The 23,494-nt window shown below is 41.7% G+C and overlaps 1 protein-coding gene across 2 annotated transcripts in view; it reads left to right on the top strand.

The window, feature by feature from the left end:
• The first annotated feature begins 466 nt into the window (after positions 1-466).
• The window catches only part of XKR6 (XK related 6), a 264,606-nt gene continuing 241,578 nt past the window's right edge, over positions 467-23,494 (top strand). Inside the window, exon 1 of one of the 2 annotated variants that reach the window (XM_040234120.1) lies at positions 467-1,240. In XM_040234120.1, the coding sequence (XP_040090054.1) occupies positions 504-1,240 (737 nt within the window). In that variant the 5' untranslated portion in view covers positions 467-503. The remainder of the gene's footprint in view (positions 1,241-23,494) is intronic. The other variant, XR_005719819.1, reaches the window with a different exon arrangement.

Below are 23,494 nucleotides of genomic sequence, written 5' to 3'. Positions count from 1 at the left end.
CGGGAGGGTGTTAGGGGGCGTTTCTCCAGGAGGAAAGCTGAGAGCTGCGACGCTGAGGAAGGGGACCCCAAAACGTCTGGCACTGCCCCCTCCAGGGATCACTTTGGACCGCCTTACTCGGCCCAGCGGGATTCAGAAACGCCGAGGGGTCAACCTGATGGGTTTCGGGGTCAACGGAAGAGGGGAAGGGGAGCCCTGGCGGGGTGAACCCCCCGGTCCCCCGCCAAGCAGCTGAGGCACAGGAGGGCGGCCATCTTGGCCGGGAGGGTAGGGCTGGGGAGCTGCGGGCGCCGTGCGATTGGGGGGCTCGCCCGGAAGTGACGCCAACTACCCGGAAGCGGAGGGGGTTCCCTGGCCCACTCCCCCCTCGTTCGTTTGCTCCCCCGCTTCCTCCCCGCCCCCCTTCCTCTCCATTCGTTCCCCCCCCCTCCCCGTTCCCTGCCTTCTTACCCCCCCCCACCCGTCCCTCCCCCCCAACCTCCGGAGCTGGGAAGAGAGTCAAGATGGCGGCGAAATCCGATGGCGGTGGCGTGGGGGTGGGCTTCGCCCAGCTGCACAACCTGGACGAGGCGGTGGGCAGCGGCGGCGAGGAGGACGGGGAGCCCGGGGGAGGCGGCTGCGGCGGCGGCGGCGACGGCAGCGAGCCCGGCGAGAGCAGCTCGCTGCACATCTGCCACTGCTGCAACACCTCCTCGTGCTACTGGGGCTGCCGCTCCGCCTGCCTGCGCTCCCTCCTGGGCAAGAAGCCGCGCCGCAGCGCCGCCGCCGCCGCCGACGGGGGGGACCAGCCGCTGCAGCCGCCCGCGGCCGCCGGTCGCCAACCCCCGACGCCCTCGGCCGAGCGGCCGCAGCCGCCGCAGGTGGAGCGGCCGTGGCTCGACTGCCTGTGGATCGTGCTGGCGCTACTGGTCTTCTTCGGGGACGTGGGCACCGACCTGTGGCTGGCCCTCGACTACTACCGCAAGGGGGACTACGGCTACTTCGGGCTGACCCTCTTCTTCGTGCTGGTGCCGTCGCTGCTGGTGCAGAGCCTGAGCTTCCGCTGGTTCGTGCAGGACTACACGGGCGGCGGGCTGGGCGCCGTGGAGGGGCTCAGCAGCCGGGGCCCCCCCATGATGGGGGCCGGCTACGGCCACGGCGCGGGGCCCTCGGCCACGCCGGGGGCGCAGCGCCTCTGCCGCCTCTCCGTGTGGATCTGGCAGTCGGTCATCCACCTGCTGCAGATGGGGCAGGTGTGGAGGTAAGAGCACTGCGGGGGTGGGGGCGGGGGCCTGGCCAGCCAGCCCTGCAGAGGGCCCCGCGGGCGAGGCCGAGCCCTCCAGAGTGCGCTCTGCCCCCTAGGTGCCCCGCAGGTGGGCTCCTCGGACGGGCCTTGGCCCGGGGGTCTTTAAGGAGGGATTTGCCACGCACTTTCCCTGGCGTCTCAAGAAGACCATCGTTCGGTCTGGATCCCTGGCCACGCCTTTTGGCCCAGGGAGGCCCAAGTCCGGCTGTTTGTCTCCATCCCTGGTTCGTACTTAGCGGAGACCCTGCCTCGCCCTTTCTCTCTCCTCTTATCTCCGTAGACCTCTCATATTCCCGGGGTCCCTTTGCCCTGTGTCCCAAGGTAACCAGCCGCTAGCGCTTTTCATCTGCACCCCAGCTCGCCTCCTGGGGCGGGGGGACCTTCCTTTTTCCAGCCAGTTTGCACTCGGTTTTGTCCCCCGGTGAGACATCCTCCCCTCTTTTCCCCGTCTTCTCTCCGCAGTGGCCTGTGTGCAAACCCCCTGGCTGGCTCTTGTTTTGGCCCCCCCTCCATTCCACGCCCCCTCCTCTTTTCCTGCAATCCTGTCCCTTGCAAATGACTACAAACTGCTGCTCTCCTTGAAGGAAAAATGACTTTTTTTTTTGTTTTTTGGCTGAATTAGACGTGCCCTTTTCTTAGTAACAGTTAAAATTGTATAGTATGTGATGGGTGTAATCGTTTTTAATTCTCACTTCCAGAAAATCACTTAGCCACCTGGATACACATTTTGGTGGAATGTTGTTTTTGGTAGCCAGGGCAGTACGCAGGTGATTTATGTTTACACAAGACCCAAGCTTGGCTCTGGGGACTTTTCCCCTCTTGTACATTTCCCGTGTGCCAGGTAAATCCTTCAAAAACCACTTGCAGATCCCACCATCCCCCCTTTTTTTTGGACAGCGTTAACTGGTTAAACTAAGGAAATGATCTTATAAAAACCTTGGTAAATCTGCGTCCTCCAACTTAAATCAGTTTGAGTGTGTTTTGGAAACACTGAGTTGTGGATGAGAGTGTTTGCAAGAGAAAAAAACCTTCCTAAAGAGAATTTATAGGAAGCTCTTCAGGTACATTGCTTCTGTGAGAAGACATTTTGCCTAGATTGCTCAGGCACCTATGCCTAGGAGGAGATTTTAGGTGCTCAGATTTTTCAGTTTACTTAGATATACCTAGGTTAACTGAAATAAAGTTCGTTGTCTTTTGCATTGTCTAGGTCGTTATTCAGAATTTTAAATACAAACGTTTCAGAAAGCATGGAATTGAATTAAGTCGAATCACGAAAGACAGTGTGAGACTTTTGTCTTGCAGAATTCACATGCAAATTCAGGATTGGAGTTTTCCTGATCTTGTGAGTGGTTTTCCTAGTCTTGTGTTCCTAGGTTGAACAAGCAACCTTTTCCCCCAGCCTTGTCTGCAGATAATTTGTTTCCTGCTGATAGGTTTATAGGAAGAGGGGGGAATATTAGGGAGGGGGGAATAGGTGATTAACTTTTAGCTATTATGAGCCAAATTCGGGCGTCAAGGAAAATTTTGAAGTATCTTTTAAATTGGAAGTCTGGCTCTGAAAACATCCCAATCTGTACTGAATCGAAGAGTATGTTTGATATGGGGGATACTATTTTTGGTTCTTGCAGGTTGGTGACATGCAAAGGAATGAAGGTAAGAGAGACAAAAAGTATAGGGAGAGGTTTTTGAAATAGTAGTAAAGTTGAACAGCATGTGATTAATAAGTAGGCTGTTACCTCTCTCTCCAGGTCTTAGACATGCAGATGTGGGCAATCAAAACCTTGGTGTCAGGTTCAGATTCCTGAGAAGATTGTTTCTAATGTAATCCATCCTAGGTATTTCTTAGTAGTAAGCTTTTGGGACATACTAAGATTGGAGTTCTGTTTCACAAATTTTTTAGGCAGAATAATCCCCCCAGCCCGGCCCATTTACCTAAACCTTAATTGTATTTGACAGAGAAAAAGTTCAGGTTGTTGCCTTTTTTTGGAAAGGTATCTGTGATTTACTATGTCTGAGTTTTTTGTTCTTTTTTCAAGATTAGGATATATGTCTGAATGTTTTATAAAGGTGATACTAAAAGACATGCTAATTCAGCTAAATTATTTATTCTAATATATTTCAATTGGAATACTTAACTGAGGAAGGATTTTTCTTTTTTTTCTTGTTTTGCTTGAAATACTCCAGGAGCAGGGTCTTTCTTTAACACATGCTAGGCATGTGGCTTGCATGGAAATCATTAATAAGTAAAAGCTCTGGAGAAAGGTGTTTATTCTTTTTTAGCTTTACTCTCTTGGCAAGCTTGTCATTGTTTGTAAACATACATCATCTCAGCTTTTCTGCAGATCTTTTGGGTTACAATTGTTCTCTGAGTCCTGTTTGCTACTTAAATTTTATGTACTTCATGTGGTCATGTGACTTAAAGGTTAAGATCTAAGAATTTGATTTGGGCTACATTCCCAGGAAAAGATGTTGGTGAGGTTGTCAAAACTGATTGCATTAAACCACGAAACTTGTCTCTTCACTTGCTTTTTTTTTTTTTTTTAATGTAAAATTATTTGACTCCTGCTTGGACCAAAGCACAAGTGCTTAAATAAGCTTAAAGTGCTTATTTAAGAAAAATTAGTTTCTTTTGACAGTAAAGTGGTGATTTTCTATGCATGTTGCCTTTCCTGTCAAGATGGAAAACACTTGATATCTCTTTCATCAGATGACTCTCTAGACTCTCCCCTTTGGTTGGGCCAAAGTTGGAGCATGGAAGGATAGTTACCTGTAGGATGACTTGTTTCATGCACCTTGTGATTAAAGTCTGTTTAATGCATGCTTTCCCATCACTAATTACTTAACGTGGAACTTTCTGTCTAGCTTTATGTGCTCTATTTTTCAGGTGTTTCTCCCAGGGATAGCAGGTCTGTGAGTCACTCATACCAGGAACAGGAGTTATAGCAGGCTTCACAGTTGAGTACAATGTGTTGTTATTAGAAAGTGAGATCATTTTCTTGGAAGGTTACAGCTTAGGAACAGGTTTGCATGTTGCATTTTTTTGTGTTAAGCTTTTTCCTTCAGTGTATCAGCCTTTCTTTGCTTTTGTGCTACTTTTAGAGAGTGCTCGGGGTGCTGGTCGTTCACTGCAGTCAAGGAGCACAGCTTCTTTGACTAAAGTGTCATGGAATGTCATGATGTTGCAACCCAGTCATTAATTTTTCTTTTTATGTACTTATTTTTATGGGTATGTTTTAAAGATTTTTCTTAAAATATTAATTCTTTCTGCCACTTTAAAAGTGAACATCAGCTGTTCTTTACTTTGGCAGATGAGATGGAGTAAAGGGTTGCCTTCAAGGGACAAAAAAAGGGAAAAAATGGTTCACCTACCATAATGGGGTCATCAACCTGTGAACAATCTAAAGCTTTGTTTTAGCTTTCTTTTCACTTCAAGACCGTGATATAACAGGGACATAGCTCTCTGTAATCAGCAGCAAATATTGGTGAAGATGCTTCTATAAAGTATCCACTGCCCCTTTTCCCCCAATGTAGGGATACTTGGAAAATTATGGAGGTTTGTTCTTGTTGAATATTTTAGAATGCTGCTGCTGCTGCTAAGTCGCTTCAGTTGTGTTGGACTCTGTGCGACCCCATAGACGGCAGCCCACCAGGCTCCCTGTCCCTGGGATTCTCCAGGCAAGAACACTGGAGTGGGTTGCCATTTCCTTCTCCAATGCATGAAAGTGAAAAGTGAAAGTGAAGTCACCCAGTTGTGTCCGACTCTTAGCGGTTCTTAATTCAGGCTGAGAATAGAACCTACTACAACATTAAAAAAAAAAAAAAAAATGCCTGAGCATTGCTGGACCTCCTGAGGAAGAATCCCAAGGTGAGACCCAGGCAGTCTTGTGTTTAGAAGTTCCACAGGTAATCAGATGGTCAGCCAGACTTGAGAAGCACTTTTAGAATTGGGTTTCAGGTTTATTCCATTTGGAGATTGTTATTGGATTTGTGTTCTTAATATGTTGGAACAATTGGGAATGGAATGCTTTGATACTGTGAAACTTGGTTCCTGGACAATACCATCACAAAACAACTTTAACCTTGGAAACATGAGTGTCTAAACACAGTACTTGGGATTGTCTCAAGTGTATGCACTTATCATACTCAGGGTTTTTTCCTTTGACCCTAAGTATGGATCTCATTCTAAAGGGATTCCTAAACTCAAGGCATTCTTTAGTATTGTGGCCTACTTCTTTGCCTTTTAATGTGATTCAAATAGCACTTTTATGATTGTGTTGCATGTTAAAGGGAAATTAATTTTGAAATGATTCTCCTAAGTAGACTTGAGGTAAATATGACTGGGATTACAGGAGGTGTTGGACTAAGTGGTCTATAATGTCCCTGTAGCTCCAAAGTGTTGTGATTTAGGAATGGAAATGTTATTTTACAGATAAGGAAAACCATTCATATGGGACCAGAATACTAGTCATAAAAGATTGAGTTTGTGTCTATGTCTGTGTGTGTGTAGGGGGGCTTTATATAGTATCTGTTTATTATTGGATGGGAATCTCAATATTGTAAGAATCTTTTCACCTCATTTTTGTGTATATATATTTAATGGAATTCTGGTTCAAAAGAAACTCAGTGGGTTTTTTTTTTTGTTTGTTTGTTTGTTTTTGGATGGGAAACCTGAGAAAAATTGATCTGAGAAAATGATGTATGTATATAGTAAAAAAAAAATCTTGAAAAAGAAAAATGTTACTCTGTCAAAAAGTGAATGTACTATAAAGTGTCGATAATTAGATCAGTGTGCCACTGGCAGAGGAATAAAGCAAATAGGTGTTGAAGCAGAATAAAAAGAAATTGACAGGTTTGTGGGAATTTAGTAGATAGTGAAGGTGGCATTTCTAATCAGTGAAAGGAGAAAAAGATTATTTAGCAAATGATAGTCAATTGACTACCTAGTTGGGGGGAAATTGCTCTCTGCTTTACATAAACAAAAATTCTAAAAGAATTAAAAGTGAAAATATGAAATGTTAAATTATAAAAAGCACTAAAAGAAAATGTACGATAATTTATAATCTTTCAATGGGCAAGAAGCTTTGATACCATCAAGAAAAAAAGGGACAAATTTAATAAAGACAGTCCCATCTTGTTATTGTCTTTCTCCTCTCGCCATTTGAAAAATCATAGAAATACATGATTAGTTGTGAGAGTGAAGGAGTTATATTTGGACAAAGAGCTGTGTACCTAAAGGAGAGTATGAGGAAAGAAGATTATTTCTTGTTTTTGAGTGAACAGAAACAGAACAAACTAGACATCTATGGTGAATTTCCAAAGGAAGGCGATGAAAAAATGGCACACTTTTAGTAAAATTGTAAGCAGTGATGAAGGAAGGATAGTATTTTCAGAATGATCCAGAAACAAAACACCAAATTCATATTGCCTGAAACCTAGTAGGCACGTGTCATAAATCATGGGCAGTTCATTTCTGCCTTTTAACATCATTTGCTTTGATTTTGCAAGCTTCCAGAAGGTCAGTTAGTTGGGGTTATGCAATGGATAGATTCTGGAGTACTGAAATGATTATGTTTGCACGCTCAGTCCCTCAGTCATATCCGACTGTTTGTGACCCCATGCACTGTGGCCCATCAGGCTCCTCTGTCCCTGGGATTTTCCAGGCAAGAATAAATACCAGAGTGGATTTGCCAGTTCCTCCTCCAGGGGATCTTCCTGACCTAGGGATTGAACCCATTTCTTGTGTGTCTCCTACCTTGACAGGCGGGTTCTTTACCACTGAGCCACCTGGGAAGCCATTGCAAAAATTAGGTGGGATGCAAAAAGAAAGATGTTTCCGTTGTTGCTGTTTTTGCATGGGCTGGTTTGATTTACAGTGTGCTTTCTGCAGACGCCGTTGTGGTTAAAACTTTAGTTTACGCCTTGTGATACTCTCTGTACCTTGTTTCTTCTACTCAGAGATCCGGAATTTCTTATTTGGCTTTGAAAGCATTCATTTCTTTCAAAAACTCATGAAAATGTAGCCTCATTTAGAAAGTTCACTGACTTGATTTTTGCCTAAAGACAATCCACTATTTATCCCTATTGGAGACACTCAAAAAAGAAGAAGGAAAAAAAAAAATTCCACAGGACACAGCAATAATATAAAGGGAACATTAGAGTTAAGGAATCAGGTTTATCATTCTACAAGTTACCAAAAAAACTGGATTCAGTTTCCTCATGTTAATCAAATAAAGAGTTAAATTCATTGATTTTTCAGGTCCCTCCATTTTGGAGTCCATTATGCTATAGGTATTAGCACTCTGAAGTTTTAAACAAGAAATTTCAGACCCTAGTTTGAACAATTAAAATATTTTAAAGTGTGGATTTCCCAGGAACTACTTTGAAGTAGTATCATTTATTTTGAGTTAATTTAAAATTTTTCATTACTTGTAATCACTTTGCTACCTATAGAATCATTATATATATTAATATATTGCTGGCTAAGGTTAAAATTTATAGCCGATACTTGTTTTCCTGGTTTATTAGCAACTTTTGTGAAATTTGCAATTTCAGCTAAAATTAAACTATCCTTTTATAATCTTCTGCTTAACATATTTTACTGTTAGGTTTAGCTAAAGTGATGTATATGTCTAACATACATTTTTGAAGTTTTTCTGACTTGATTACCAAGATTGATTTCTAATTGAGGAGAACCTTAAAGTCACCTACCACAATTTATTGTTTGATATGTATTCTCTAACTTTGAAAAGTTAGTGTTTGTTTAAAAAAAAAATTTTTTTTTCTTTTGTTAGTTGTAAGCAATTTTTGGAAATGATTCCAAGTGAATCTTTTTGTGTTTTGTATTTTATTAGATTAAGGTATAGGTACTTTAAGTTGAACTTGGGGAAAAGATGAGATTCGCTTGAAGGATTCAGTGAATATTATTTTGACAGTAATACATTTGTACATAAAATTCAACCTTAAATTTTTATTTTCTGCGTGTCTAATGTGGGTAAGTCTGTTGATCTTGGTATACTGCATTATTTTAATATACTTTAAAGCAAAACGACAGTATCCTAAAGGTAAAATTTTGCATATTGCTAACAAAACGTGTCCTTTATGTATATTGCTTTCATCATGAAATATTGAACAGGTGGTTTTTAAAGTAACTTTTGTTTTGAATGCAGTATTTTGGGTGTTTTTCTTTTTAGTTGTGAGGAAGCTATTTCTGTTTTATCTTGGTCATGAATTTACAGAGTGTGGATTGTATGTTCATCAACTCATTTCCAGGAAGAGATTTGAACATTCAGTTCACAGAAAAGTAAACACATCAGTTTTCTTCATAGCACCCTTGGAAGGGAGGAAGAATTGATAGTTACTGTTTACTCTGGCTTAGATGCTCCCAAAGAATCGTAGGTACATGAAATGAGAAGTTTCTCTTTCCCCTTATGCCCCCTTTTCAGTCTGTCTTAAATACATACTGCTCACATGAAGAAAGATGGCAAAAGTGAGGAAGATACCAGATCCATGGTTTGGAAAGCCCAGTGAGAAACAGAGCTGGCAGGGAATTAGGCCCCCAACCCTTGCAGACATACGCATGGTCTGCTCTCTCTCCTTGGCTGTGTTTCTCAGGGTGGTCAGAGAACCTCTTGTGTTAGGATAGGCCTGGGACTTGTTAAAATGCAGATTTGTGGGTCTACTAAGGGCTTAAAGAATCAGAACCTTAGAGAGTTGAACCAAGGAATGTGTAATTTTTTTTTGGGGGGGGGACTGCATTGTGATACCTGTGGGATCCTAGTCCCTGACAAGAGACCAAACTCGTTAACCCCTTCCCACACCCCCCTCCCCATTGGGATTTTGGAGTCTTAACCACTGGACCTCCTGGGAAACCTGCGAATGTGTATTTTTGCTGTCCTTGCCTGACTCAATTATGACTTTGCTGGTGGGAGGTGGGGTTTGTACTTTAAACAAGCTCCCCAGCCCTTCTTACCCCTCTAAAGTTGGAGAGCTGTTGCTGTACTGAAATCAGAACCTGAGAGGTAAGGAAGAAACCAATTCCATCCTGAAGTTACTGTGTATCTAGGCACTGGTGGGTTTTCAGCTGGCTGTCGGTAGACAGAGTTTATGCTTCATGTTAGTTTTGGAGGAACAAAATTGAAATCTTGTCTCATGTGTTCTCTTTAATAGCAGTAACCCAAGGTAAGGGCTAATAGAAGTATATACAACAGGGTAGAGTGTATGACTCAAAGGAGAGTGGAGATGGCATCTAGAAATTCTGTTTTTATAAATACTGTCTCGTTTAACTTTCTGTTACGGTTTTTGTGCCCATTTTACAGGTGAAGAAATGGATTTAGAGAGATTGAGTAATAAGTCACTGGAGGAATGTTTTGAAGCAGGTCTCACTGATGGCAAAATATATGCAGTTTCTACATCCTGTTTTTCTTGTAATGATCAGGAGACTCTTCTCACTAAAAACTTCGTTTTACTTTGAGGCTTTGCTGTTCTGGCTTATTGAAAGTGGAGGAATGAATGATATTCTTGAACCACTGGGGTCTCTGGATGTACATGCTGAGGTTCTTGGAGACCTCTGATTTCTAATCTAAAGTGTTAAACTCTCCTAAGAAGATATACCCATATGTTGATTCTCTGTCTGCCTGTTATAAACACCAGGAGTAGTAGCTCTTTTCTTAAGGTTATAAAGCAGTTGTTTTCAGACCTTGACTTTGTGTCAGGATCACCTGGGGAGTCAGATATTTGGGTTTTGCCGTAAGAGGTTATGACCTAGTAGGTCTGGGATGGGCCTTGGAATCTATATGTTTAAAAAGCCTGTGTTTTCAGAATGTTCCCCAAGCAGTGCAGGGATGAAAATCACATATCTGTAGGCTGATTTCTGGGCTTCCCTTGTGCTCAGCTGGTAAAGAATCCGCCTGCTGTGCAGGAGACCTGGGTTCGATCCTTGGGTGGGAAGATCCCCTGGAGAAGGAAAAGGTTACCCACTCTAGTATTCTGGTTTGGAGAATTCCATGGACTGTGTAGACCATGAGGTCGCAAAGAGTCGGACACCACTGAGCAACTTTCACTTTCGCATAGGCTGATTTCTATCAATATTTACAGCAGTAGTTCTCAAGGAGAAGGAGTTTACATTAGAATCACTTGGGAGGTTTTTTTTTCTTGTAAACTTGAGCAGTAGGTGTATCAGATATATAGAGGGGTAGAATGAATAAACAAAGCTCTGATGATGATTTTAATGCAACCAGTATTTAAGCAATCTCTAGTCATACCTTACTCTAAGCTGGAATGGTTGGTGAACATGTATATTAATCCAGTGGGTATATTTCCCATATGCTGTGGCATACCAGTTATACTTAAAATTGAGAATACTGTCAAAGCATTTCACATTAAAACTGTACAGCATATAATTGAATATTCTTTTGAGTCAGAAGCTTCTTTGGAAGTTTGAAGTACTTCAAGGTCATTATTAGCACGAATGATCACTGTTGGTGCTCCAGAAGTGCCAGGTTAGAGGCATTTTATTATGTTGGGAAAATTGATATTCAATCCAGAGTGAATTTCATGTCTCAGATTTTCAGGAATGTTATATTTGTTGAAATTGGTGCCAAGGGTAGGCTTCCTAAAAAGAAAGTGGTGAATGAAAGGGGAGAAGTATTCTAATAGGTGTTAAGTAGGTGTCATTAGAGACAGGAGTGAAGGGAGCAGAGAAGAAAAATAATCTAACATTTGGTGTGATGGATTCACAGGCAGGAATGCCTCAAGGAGGGGTCAGGAAGGGGTTGTACAGTCTTTAACTGTGCTATTCCCTGCTGGTAAGATACTAGTACAGGGATCAACAGGATCCCCTAAAATCTACACACACCAAAATTACATCCCTTTGAGCTCCATCTCGAAAGGTGCTGTGGTAGTGTTGAGAAAACCCAAGCTCCTTGTAACTGGGAAGTTCAGGATCAGAAACCCCAAGAGGGCCAGTAGCTGGCAGAGAGGGACACGGGATGTAGGGGCAAGCGCAACGTTCACTGGTTGTGTTCTCTGGGGTTCTGGATAAAAATGAAGAGAACTCCAAACCTGTCATTTTGCTTGGTTTTAAGGAATACAGCTTTTGAGTAGTGAACTATTTTGAGTAGTGAACTAAATAGTAGATATACAAAGCCTTGTATGTTCAGGATACTGTCATTTTGCCTTCTGTAAGGCAGTTTTCATCAAAGCTGACTCTGGAGGAAGAGGTTATGCCTTCCAATAAATGAGTTATATATTCAAAATTTAAGCAGTCTCAAGTGGTTTTGCTTAAACCTAGTGGGTAATGGCATATTTTGGTGTTGCAAGAAAAGAGAAGCTGCATTAAGGACTTACTGCTCTAATTTGCAAATTCAAAATGCAGCTGAAGTTAAAAGCAACTATAATATAAATTTGGAAAAATAGAGAATCGGAACATCTTTGTGCCATTTGTGGGTCATATTTGTTATTTCCATTATTTAGTAGGGACCACATAATTTTGAGGTAGTTTTCAACATATAGTGGTCTAGGATTAAATAAGATGGTATTCATCAGACATTTTACAAGATTTTGAATGGCGCCCTGTAAGGTTGGAATGTGTCATTCTGCCTCTTTGGCATTTGCAGTTTACTGTCCCAGTTCGTGGTACAATCATATCTACCATAATGTGATATTCCTGAAAACCCTCTCCTTCTGTCAGATCAAACAAAAAAGCTTACAGGACTGTGTGAAAAATCAGATTTTTAAGGCTAGACTGCTTAAAACCATGTGACTTTATAACCAGAGCACTAACGAAAACAATGACAATCCAAATAAAAATATAAGCATTGTAGCACTGGGGACGTTTGTGCACAGCTTCATATCCAGATGGTTCAAGACCTTCTTTTGTCCTGGGACATGTTTTTCCTTCTTTGATCTGTAGATTCTTGTAGGTATTAGCTTCTATTGGAGGCCAGTTTTCACCAAAATAAAGCCTCTGGTCCAGGGTTTAGCCTTCATGTGTGCCCACAACATCACCAGGCGGTGCAAAGTGCAACAGATATGGAAGATGCTAAATCCGCCTCTACCGCTTGTACTAAAGGAAGGTGCTTTGGTAAGAATCTCACCGGTTCCCTGCCCGCCCCCCCCCCCTAGTCCCCCCACTGAGTCTTTATTATTTGTGAAAAATCTTGTCCTTGATAGCTTTGAGACATGAGCATGCTGGGAAGGATCACTTAGAAACCAGCACTGTTTCCCTATCGCACTGCTGTCGTTCCCACTTTGCCAGTCACGTGTGAAAGACTCCATGTTACAGAAGCATGTGTTGTGGCATAACTGACATGCTTTTGAATCTGTGATGGTGTCAAGATGCAGAGTTTGGAGTTGTCCAGGTTCTGTTGTTTTGGAAAGTTCTAGTTTTGGAGATCCTACAGTGTGTCAAGGTTAAGTGAAATTTATTCTTCTCATGTTTTGTTGGCCTTCATATACAATAAAGAAGTGAAGAGGGGCTGTTTCAATCAGCTTACTCATTTCTGCCCTGTAACAGAGTCACTGAATGGAATGAGCTCATGTCTCAGTGCTGTATTAGCACTTGAATTACATATATGAAGCAGGAGTGGCTTTAAGTTTCGACTCATTTGAAATGTGGTTATAGTGAGGTTTTAAATTAAAAGTCATCTGTGCATATAGTAAATGGGAAAAAAGAGCAGCAGTAGCCAGTTGTCAAGATAAAGACTGATGGGTAAAACAGACTGCTTTCAGCAGTATAAACAGTCTGTTTTCAAAGGGTTGTTTTGTTTTGTTTTAGGATTAGGAGAACATGATGAGTATGTTGATATCGCATTGTTTTTCTTAAGTAACTGTAATATAATAAACGTCCCCATGGCTCACCATGAGAAATGCATTGCCTGCAGTGGGCAGTTATGGCTGACGTGGCTTTCTTTAGGGACTCTACTCCCTCATCATTCAGCCAGAGAAAGAGAATATGGAGAAAGCATAACTGTTTCTTAAGTGCCCTCACTTGAAGCGACTCTCATCACTGATGCTAATAACATGCCATAGGGAGAACAGCCCTGTGACTGTGCCCACGGAAAAGAAAACCTGGGGATGTGGTCCTGCTAGGGAGCAGCTTTGTGCAGCAGAGGAGGGAGGCTGAGGTTTCGGTGACCAGAGTGTGAGAAAGAAAGAAGCCTGTACTTGGATCAGACACCCTACAGATTAGGGTAAAGGGGGCTGTGTGTGCCTGGGTGTGTCTGCAATGTGAATTGCTGTTACTTGGAGAATAAAAGAGACAGTTACTTTTAAATCTTTGATTTATATTTAAATTTAATATTTTAGCCATGTCAGGTGCCTTATTTTACTCTTAAAAATGTTAAAACCGTTTTTAGCCTGAGGGTCATAAAAAAATAGATCAACACTTTTAACTGGCAGGTAGGACAAGTAACAATTTAGATTAGCTTTTAAAGGTAGCAACTGTGTTTAATAATTTTGTGTGATCTGTGCTAAATACACCAAACTAAAATACACAACTAGAGTTTTTAAATAATTTTTTTAGAAGAAACTTCATGGAGATTAAAATGACCTTCATAGACTAAATAAAAAGTACTTAAAAGTAAAGTACTCTGTACCTGTGCCTTGTCAGTGTTTCAGGTCTTAAAGTTCATCTGTGTTTAGGACACTTAAGAATCTTGATAAGTTGTTGTAACTTTAACAAAACCATATCCCATACTTAGGGAACTTGTTGACTGCTATTCTCCAAATAACTGCTCTCAAAAGTCACTCCTTGTTTTTATCTGTTAATTATACAGGGGACCAAATATATAACCTAAATATGTGTGCAAAATTCAGATCTAAGAAATTTACACTAAAACTTATATATTACTAAAACTAATTGGATTTTATTTGTTTTTTGTGTTAATAGCCACTGGGAATAGATTAAAATTATCTAAAAATTCCTTATAAAGGTGTTAAAGCATCTAAATATGATATAATACAAAAATGAAACTGAAAATTTTCATCATAACATGTTGATATGTTTTATAATTCTTTCTGGAATTCAGAAAATATTTAAAAGATAGAGGCCTGTTAGTTTAGTAGTGAAGGTTTAACAGTCAACTTGTTTTAAGATACTTGTTTATTTCAAATATGACTTAGGTTACATTTTCTGGTATTCTTAATTGGCTTTTAAAAATTAGGTTACTAAAGCATTAAAATAATAAATACATGTCTTTATTTAGAGGTTATTTAATAATTATAGTTTTTCTACATAATATCACCACCAGTTGAGACTGTACCAGGGTCTAGATGAGGATCTTTTTTTCTTACAAAGCCAAAATCTGTGACCTGTATAGATAATACATAATATCTTCTCAGACTATTGTCCTTGAGAGAGAAAACTGCAAATTATAATTAGAGTAAAATCCAGACACTGAAATCTTTAATTGAAGCTGTATGGTGTTACAGGTCAAATACACACTCTTTGAGATAAAGTTTTTTGTCTGGTTGATCTTATTAATATAGCCTTTAATACTTTTAATGTATTACTTATATTACCTGGTGCTGGCTGAGTCTTTCACTCCCAGAGTTGCATCAGTTGTATCCAGAGGACACTGCCCAGTCTCCAAGCAGACCTGACTCCCTGGTGGTGTGAGAAGCCTCTGGGCGACCCTTTCTAAGCTTGATCAAAGCAAATACTGTTACATCCAGGGATTCCAGAACTTAACACTGCTGCAGATGTTGAAATGCCGTACACTATGTTTACAACCTTATTTACAAGCCTTTTCAGTTTTCAGTTCATAAGCCCATGTGGTTGCACTCTCTGAAATCTTCTTAGTGACACTGGTAATATTAATCAACACAGATTGTAGGACTCCTTCTCGAGACCAAAGAAAAAAGTGAGTCACTAAATTTCATCTTGGTTGATGTAGATACAGCTTTAAATAATAATGTTTTTAAAAATCCAGTAAATAATACTTCATACTCATTAGAAGACTCCTAACGACATTTGAAACCAGCATGATCTGTACTAGAATTTAAAGAAAAAGATAGCTCTGGTCAGAAAACCAGTATAACAAGTATTAGTGAGGTTGTAGAGAAATTGGGGCCTCTGTGCACTGTTGCTGGTAATGTAAAATTATGTAGACCTTGTGAGAGAAGAATGGTGATTTTTCAAAATACCTATATATGATCTGGCAATTTGGCTTTTGAGTGTATACACTAAAGCACTGAAAATGGGAATGTGAAGAGATGTTGGTACCACATGTTCATAACAGCATTATTCATAATAGTCAAGAAATGGAAGCAACCTCACTGTCCCTGGATAGAGGAATGGATAAACAAAATGTGACATATATGTATAATGGAATATTATTGAGCCTTAAAAAAGGATGGATATTCTGACCCATGATACAGCACTGGATGAACTTGATGCTGAGTGACATAAGCCAGTTTGGAAAAAAAAAAAAAGGACAAATACTCTATAATTCTACTTTTAGGAGTTAACTAGAGTAGCCAGTCTCATAGAGAAGCAGAAAGAATGGTGGTTGCCGCGGCCGGGGGGTGGGGAATGGCGAGTGATGCAGTTTCAGTTCAGGAAGGTGAAAGAGTTCTGTGGATGGGTATTGGTGGTGGTCGCACAGCAGTGTGGATGTGCTTAATGCCTCTGAACTAGCTGTACACTGAAAAATGGTTACGATAGTAAATTTTATGTCACGTGTATTTTATGAAAAAAATCAACAGACAAACCCTTCAGATAGTTTTATTTCTTCATAGTCCTGCTCACAACTTAAACACAGAAAACCAAGGAACAAACAATATCGTCTTCTCTTCCTTGCCCAGTACTGTTGTCAGTTTAAAAAGCAAAAGCAACATTATTTCCCCACAGCCATCCACGGGGATCAGGGCATACCTCTTAACAGTGTCCTAGTCAAGATGTCCAGCTGGGAACCGGCCTCAATTGTGTTACCTAAAAAATAATGTTTTGAAATTGGTCTCATCTGCTTCTGCCGCTGTTAGGTTATAAGGTCCTAGTGTTGGTCACCACAGTGATACCCAGGGTCTCAGCTTTGAAACAGACAACCAAGTGGTATTAAATCTGAGATGGCTGCAATAAAGGATGGGTGGTATCTGACATCCAGGTCCCTCTCCTACTGCCCGGCCTGTGGTGATGAGACGCTGCTTCAGAGGAGGGCCGAGGGAGCTGATGAGTCGCTTCAGTCGTGTTCGACTGTGCGACCCCATAGACAGCAGCCCACCAGGCTCCCCCGTCCCTGGGATTCTCCAGGCAAGAACACTGGAGTGGGGTGCCATTTCCTTCTCCAGTGCATGAAAGTGAAAAGTGAAAGTGAAGTCGCTTGATCGTGTCTGACTCTTAGCGACCCCATGGACTGCAGCCTACCGGGCTCCTCCGTCCATGGGATTTTCCAGGCAAGAGCACTGGAATGGGGTGCCATTGCCTCTCCCTTTTGACATACATTCTTGTCTAAAAGTCAAAACATATTATGTGGCACCAAAAAGAAATCTAAATGTTTATATGAGTTTTTTTAAGGAAAAAAAATGTTCTTATGAAATATTGTCATGCATGTATAAACTTCTGATGGATAAAGAGTTCACCACCCTTCAGTTGATAAAGAAAATACTGCATACAAATGGTTTAACTGTGCAACCATTCTTTAAAATCCCCTCAGCCAAGATAGATGTTAACCAGCCATTTTATACTCTCTTCTAGTAACACTGACAGATCTTAATTCTCTGAACCTGTCACCAGATCAAAGACCTTCAGTGATCTCTCTTTGTTTACAGAAGGTACCCCAAACTTTGAAACCTGAAGTATGAAGTCTGTGGTTCCAGAACGCTTTTCTAGTCCCATATTTCATTACCTTGTTACCTTGCTACTCTGTTTTCATAACGAAACAGTTTTACTCCTTATTTAACCAAACCATTCTCATCCCTTATACTGTTTGTCTCCGTGCAACCTAGTCTCTAATGGAACCTTGAAAACCTTAGCCGACTTGTGATGGGGGTGGGGAGGGTTGCCAATGACAGTTGCCAGGGTCTGGTTGTTTCAGGTAGTGATTTTAATTTCTTGCCTTGGAAATGTTAGTGATTTTAATTTTTTGCCTTGGAAACATTAGACAAACTGAAGGTATTGTAGATGTTTAGTTTAGTCTGTTTTCTACGAATGGTGGCTAAAGTCCAGGTAGGAATTCGTAAATTAATAATCAGTTACTTGCTTTTCATAAAGGAAGCATCTGTCAACTTGTAGTTCAACTGTCCGACTTACATCTTCTCTAGCTAGATGCCTGTTCTGTGGGCCACTGGACTCCTAATAGTCTGAGGCAGAACCCAAACCAGTAAAAAAAAAAAGAAAAGACTAATGGAGAATTAAAGAGCAGAGGAAGAGTTTACTTGGTTATCAGATATCTTTAAGTGTTTGTCTTAGTTCTATTTATAGCCAAAATTACAGTAAAACTAGAAGTTTTTGGTTTGATCTAAGCTCCTTGCCCATTTCTTCTTCTTCTTCTTCTTCTTTTTTTTTTTAGAGCTATTAGGTGTTATTCTTAAAAACTTGCTATTTTTCAAAGTGATTTCTCCATGGTTTGGGATATTTTATATCCTGTTTTCGTCAGCTTTAATGTGTATGTATAAGAAAGTTCCTTTTTGATTGGAATTCAAATTGTACTCTTTCAGAACTGCCTCATGACCACCTGAAGCCACATAAGTAAGACTTTAAATACAGTGATTTGGGGGGCCCATTTGTAATTTTCAGAGTTTCATAATATTAATATTAATTCCTGAGGTTGCTGCAGGTTGACTGCAGAGCAGTCAAACTTTCGAAAGACTGGAGCAGGCTAATTCATTGTTGAGCATGTGAGGTTACCGGATGTGACTGGCAAATGTACCTGTGGTCTGTTTTTGATAAGTTTTGCTGGTGGTGGTGGTCTCTAGGAGAACCTCTCTCCCCGTAGGACAGTTTGCTGCTGCTTCTGCCTGTTGGGTGGAAGACCTGGCTCCCACCTGGCCTCTGGTACCGGGCCCTCTGTGCTGTAGTCATCTCTGGCCTCTGTTATAAGACCGGGGGTAGCGGGATCAGTGCTGTGTTGCTTACAGTTAAGAAGGACCTCAGACCGCAGGCTTTGTATGTCAGAGAGGTCTTGCAGTGTACCTTGCCACTGCCGCTGCCAAGCCGTATTAGCCCACTGTATTAGCTTCCTCCTAAGGCTCTTGCGGCAGAATAGCATGAATGGGGTGGCTTACAGCTACAGAGATTTACTCTCACAGTTCTGAAGACTGGGAGTCTAAAACCAAGGTGCCAGAAGGGCTATGTTCTCTCCGAGTCCCTTGGTAGAATCCTTCCTTGCCACCTCCTAGCTTTTGGTGATGGCCGTCAGTCCATGGCATTCCTTGGCTTGCAGCTGCAAAGCTTCATTATCTGCCTCTGATGTCACGTGAAATCCTTCTCTCTGTGTCTGTGTCCAAACTTTCCTTTTCTTATACCAGTCATGTTGGACTAAGGCCCAGCCTACTTTGGTATGACTCCATCTTCATTTATTACGTCTGCAACCTACCCTGTTTCTAAATAAGATCTCAGTCTGGTATCCTGGGGATTAGGACTTCACATGTCTTTCTGAGAGACACAGTGCAACCCATAACATCCATGATTTTTTCTTTAGCATTGCAGATTTGGAAATTCTCTTTAGTGGTTGACCCAGTGTCAGTCTGACTAAAAATGAAGGCAGTTTGAGTATAGTAGTAACCTTTCAAACAAGAAAGCTATGTGGTTATGAAAACAGACTATAATGAAGGTTATGAAAGAGGTAAAACTAGAGCTTCACTGTAGGATAAGCAAGGGTCTTTGAGCTGGGCTATGTGATGTTACACAACCTGTTCCACCTAACTTCCTTATAGTCAAAACTGTGGTTTTCCCAGTAGTCATGTATGGATGTGAGAGTTGGACCATAAAGAAGGCTGAGCACTGAAGAATTGATGCTTTTAAACTGTGATGCTGGAGAAGACTCTTGAGAGTCCTTTGGACTCCAAGGAGATCAAACCAGTCAATCCTAAAGGAAATCAACCCTGAATATTCATTGGAAGTACTGATGTTGAAGCTGAAGCTCAAATACTTTGGCCACCTGATGTGAAGAGCCAACTCATTAGAAAAAGACCCTGATAATGGGAAAGATTGAGGGCAGGAGGAGAAGGGAATGGCAGAGGGCGAGATGGTTGGGTGGCATCACCAACTAAATGCACATGAGTTTGAGCAAGCCCTGGGAGATGGTCAAGGACTGGGAAGCCTGGCGTGCTGCAGTCCATGGGGTCGCAGAGTCAGACACGACTGAGCAACCACCGCCTCCACCTAACTTCACACTGTAACAAGTGGAAATACGGTGGGGCTCCCTACAGATAGTGCATTTTCCTCAAGTTTTGTAGTTCTGTAGGCTTAGGCTTGGAACAGATTGCCGAGTTCTCAAAGCCTTGGTTTGCCCCCAAGTGGAGTGAGAACTCTGCCTCCAGGTAGGGTTGTTCAGGGCTTGGATGAGTCGACGCTGCAGAGTGTCTGGCGCCCGTGGCGTACTTGCTCTGTGGGAGTCGCCCTCTCCATCTTCTCGTAGTCTTGGCCGCACTGAAAGCGGCTGTCAGTGGAGCCGCTGGAGTCCGCCGTGCTGCCAGCAGTGACATCTTGCTGCCAGTGGCGCCAGACTTTGCCCAGGGTGGGACTAAGAATAGTAACCAGGAAGGCCGCCAGAGGAGGTCTCTCGTTCTGACCTGGAGGCTTTGTGGGGGTTTTCTCTGAGAAAGACACGCGCAGTTCCTTACGGTGCACTGGCTGCTGTGGGTCTGGGTCCCCGTGGGTGCAGTGCTGTGGGTCTGTGTGCCTCAGGTACACCTCATCTGCCTTCTCACTCATAGTTTTCAATATCCTTGGATTTTGGGTGGCAGGGGGTACCGTGGGGCAGTACGTTAATGCTTTGGAAGATAATCTAATATGAAATTTAACTCAACGTAATTTTTTAAAGTATATACATTTGTTTCAGACATAAAGAGATATTATAATAAAAACACCAGTTTACCGGTATATTTGAAACCATTTTCTGCCTTTTGAAGTGTCAATAATATGCTTATGTTTTCTTTGGGGGGAGTTTATTCTTGACATAGTAAATGTAGTCAATCCTTGCTAATGTTTTACAGTAGGCCATTTACTCAGCCAACTTTCAGTTTCTGGTTCTGTAAATTGAAAATGATAGTATCTGTATACTAATCTTATACGATTATAAGCATCACAACAGGATATAGGCATATGTTGGTCAGTTGGACTAGATCATTTCTCAGGTTTACTTCAGTTGTGAGATTCTTCAGTTTTTTGAAGACAGATAACTTGTAAAAGTGCTTTAAAGATGCTAATCGTGTAGGACAGTGATGATAATCTCAATTTGGAAACACTTGGCACTCAAGTTGGGAACTTGTAAAATGAGTTTTACAAGGTTGTTTGTTTTATACTCACAGAATCATTCGTGAGGCAGGCTCTCTTGGAAGTCAGAAATTAATATTACTTTGTCCAGCTTTAAATGCACATCAGCCTTCTTGTGATTCTTTAAGGATAAACTTACACAACTGGCTTTTTGTTCTTGCATCACTCTCTTTGTACAGTCAAGAAAAGATGACAAAAAGTGCTGAGTAGCCCCGTTGACACTGTTGACAGCCTGTGGAGGTGCAGTGATGATGATGCTGGGATGTCGTTGGTTTGGTAGGAGAGGGAAGCATAGTGAACAGGGGTTAAAAATCTTAAATTGCTTTCAGACTGAAATAATGATTTTCAAGTAGATAATCAGAATTAATTTTTTTTTTTTTTAGTATTTACTCCAGTAGTGATCTGAGGAATAGATCTTGCTATAGATCTTCCTTTTTTCCCTCCTATATTTTGCATAGGAGTAAGAGGGATCCTGATAATTGCAAATTATGTTGGGACTTTGGTTAAATATTCTCCTATCCAGAATGTGGCTTAGGGGTATTTGAGAAGGTGAAAAGGTCCTTTGGTTGTCATTTCCCTTTTGCTTCCCAGTGTCTTGAGGAAAGAATCACTGAAGAGAGCTGTAGGGCTTGTCAGGGGACCTCAGGTGGGAGCTGGACGTGGAGGGGTCTGAAGTTAGGGTCTCTACAACAGGAGTCAGTGTAACCTCTCACTTGATTAATGAGCCAGCAAAGGAAGGCATGGGCGCTCTTTGCTACACTCACAGCCACTTTGTTCTTTGAATCAAAGGAAAGAACAGAGTGTCTAATTATAATAATCTTCTAATAATTACAATATTTTGCATTCATTTTCTTTTAAAAATCTATTTGAGTAACTACTAGCCTTCAGAAGATGTTGGAAAATAGTATTTAGGCAGCAGCTGGCAGCTACCAGTGTTGGAGTCTGTGCAGTGCTCAGCTCGTAGAAGATTTCATTAGTTGGACATACACTCTGATTTCCTTATTGCTGCACAAGTACATTCTCTTGAGCAGCTGCTTTGGAAAGGAATGTACAATAAACATTTCTACACTTGTTTTAAATATGTGGGTTTTGTTGGAGTGTCACTTGCCATCTGGTAGAGAGAGGAGTGGCTTACTTGTAGAGAGGAGATGTCTGGAGTCTCTACATGTGTTCCTAATGCAATTTCAGGTCCCCTTTTCATTTTTCATTCAGTAAGAGGACATAATTGACAGCTGTAATTATTTTGTTCTCTTAGATCCTTAGGAAGAACTATACGTAGGATAGAATTTATAGAAATATTTGGAACTGTACCTGGCCAGTAGTAGTTTTAATGAAAGCAGATGTTTTTTCTAGTGTGTATTGAAGCTTAGTAGATTTTAGACAAATAAATACATTGGAAACAAGTCAAACAAAAATACTGATGTATGTAAAAAAAGAGCTGCCCTCATCCCAAATCACTAACAGCAGAAAGGTGCCACGTTCATCCCTCCCCCATGGTTTTTTCTATGTCCCATCAGCTATCTGAATATGAGAATGATATTTGAGTGGAATTCATACAGAACTGAATTGTGGTTGTGTCATAACCACATTGATGGCTACTGATAAGAGCAATCAGATGTTAGTTCTGTGGGGGCCACAGGAGCCACAGGGACTGGTGGAGGTGGGTTGAATAAAGGAAAATTCTGCCTCAACAGGGACATGGGCAGGAAGAGTCATCATCCAGGAACTTCCTCATGTTTGGAGTAACCGCCGTCACGACTGACTCAGGTTGAGCGTCTCCTGGGGGCAAGGCACCGAGCGCTGTATGTCCATCTTACCGAGTCCGTGCAGCTCTCCTGTGAGACCAGTGCTGTTGTCCCCAGTTTACAGACATGGACATGGGAGCACAGAGAAGTGAGTTGCCCAGCATCAGATGGCTTAGTGACAGGCTTGAATTTAGCCGGCCTGGCCCCAGAATCACATTTCCACAGTGTTAACACCATCTTTTGGAAACACACCCCTGTTCTCTGGAAGCCGTTATATTTTAAAATCATACCTTTTGGTCCCCAAATGAGGCAAATGGAAATTGTAGATGCATTAATGACCTGAATAGCAGATAAGAAAGTTGGTATAATTAATTAAATCCGTGACTTGAAACAATCCCACTGATGCAAAGACTTGCAGGAATCCTCCTCCTGGTTTCGCTTGTTAAAGTAAATGTTTTTCCCCATGAGTCTTCTGTAGTGTTTTATTCTTGATGTTTTTCTTTGGGCCTGCATGCTTTCTGGCTTTTGCTCCTGCTGAGTAGGCAAACATATCTGGAGACAACCATGGAGTACAGGAAAAGAAAAGCTTTGCAGTTTAGAATTGATTTATGTGGAAGCTTCTACTGTGGTTCAGAAAAAAAGGTGTGTGTGTGTGGGAGCTCTACCCTGCTTTATGCGTTAATCATCCCCTGTTACAGTAAACCAGACTTGTTTTATATGAGGGGGAGGCAGGCATGAATGTGTCAGAGGTCAGCACCACTGTGACACTCATGTGACTGCCTTGAGAAGTTATTGTTGAGAAAGTGTACTTGTGTGGGTGCAAAATGTGCAGGGAAAACCCCCCTGAAGATGGGTAAACTGACCTAAAGGCTGTGCCTTAGTGAAGGGATGGTATTTTGAGGGATGCTGCTCTTAACCTCTGGTCGTTAGCAGTGAAACAGGCAACCTCTCCTGGGCTGATTTTTCCCCTCTCAGTCAGTTTTTGAATTAGCTGTGTGCATGTGTGTGTGCACATTTATGTGTGTCTGCACG

The sequence above is a fragment of the Oryx dammah genome, unplaced genomic scaffold, assembly GCF_014754425.2.
Source record: "Oryx dammah isolate SB20612 unplaced genomic scaffold, SCBI_Odam_1.1 HiC_scaffold_1, whole genome shotgun sequence".
Lineage (NCBI taxonomy): Eukaryota > Metazoa > Chordata > Mammalia > Artiodactyla > Bovidae > Oryx > Oryx dammah.
Note: the sequence above shows the minus strand (reverse complement) of the source record. Positions and strands in the feature narration are given on the sequence as shown.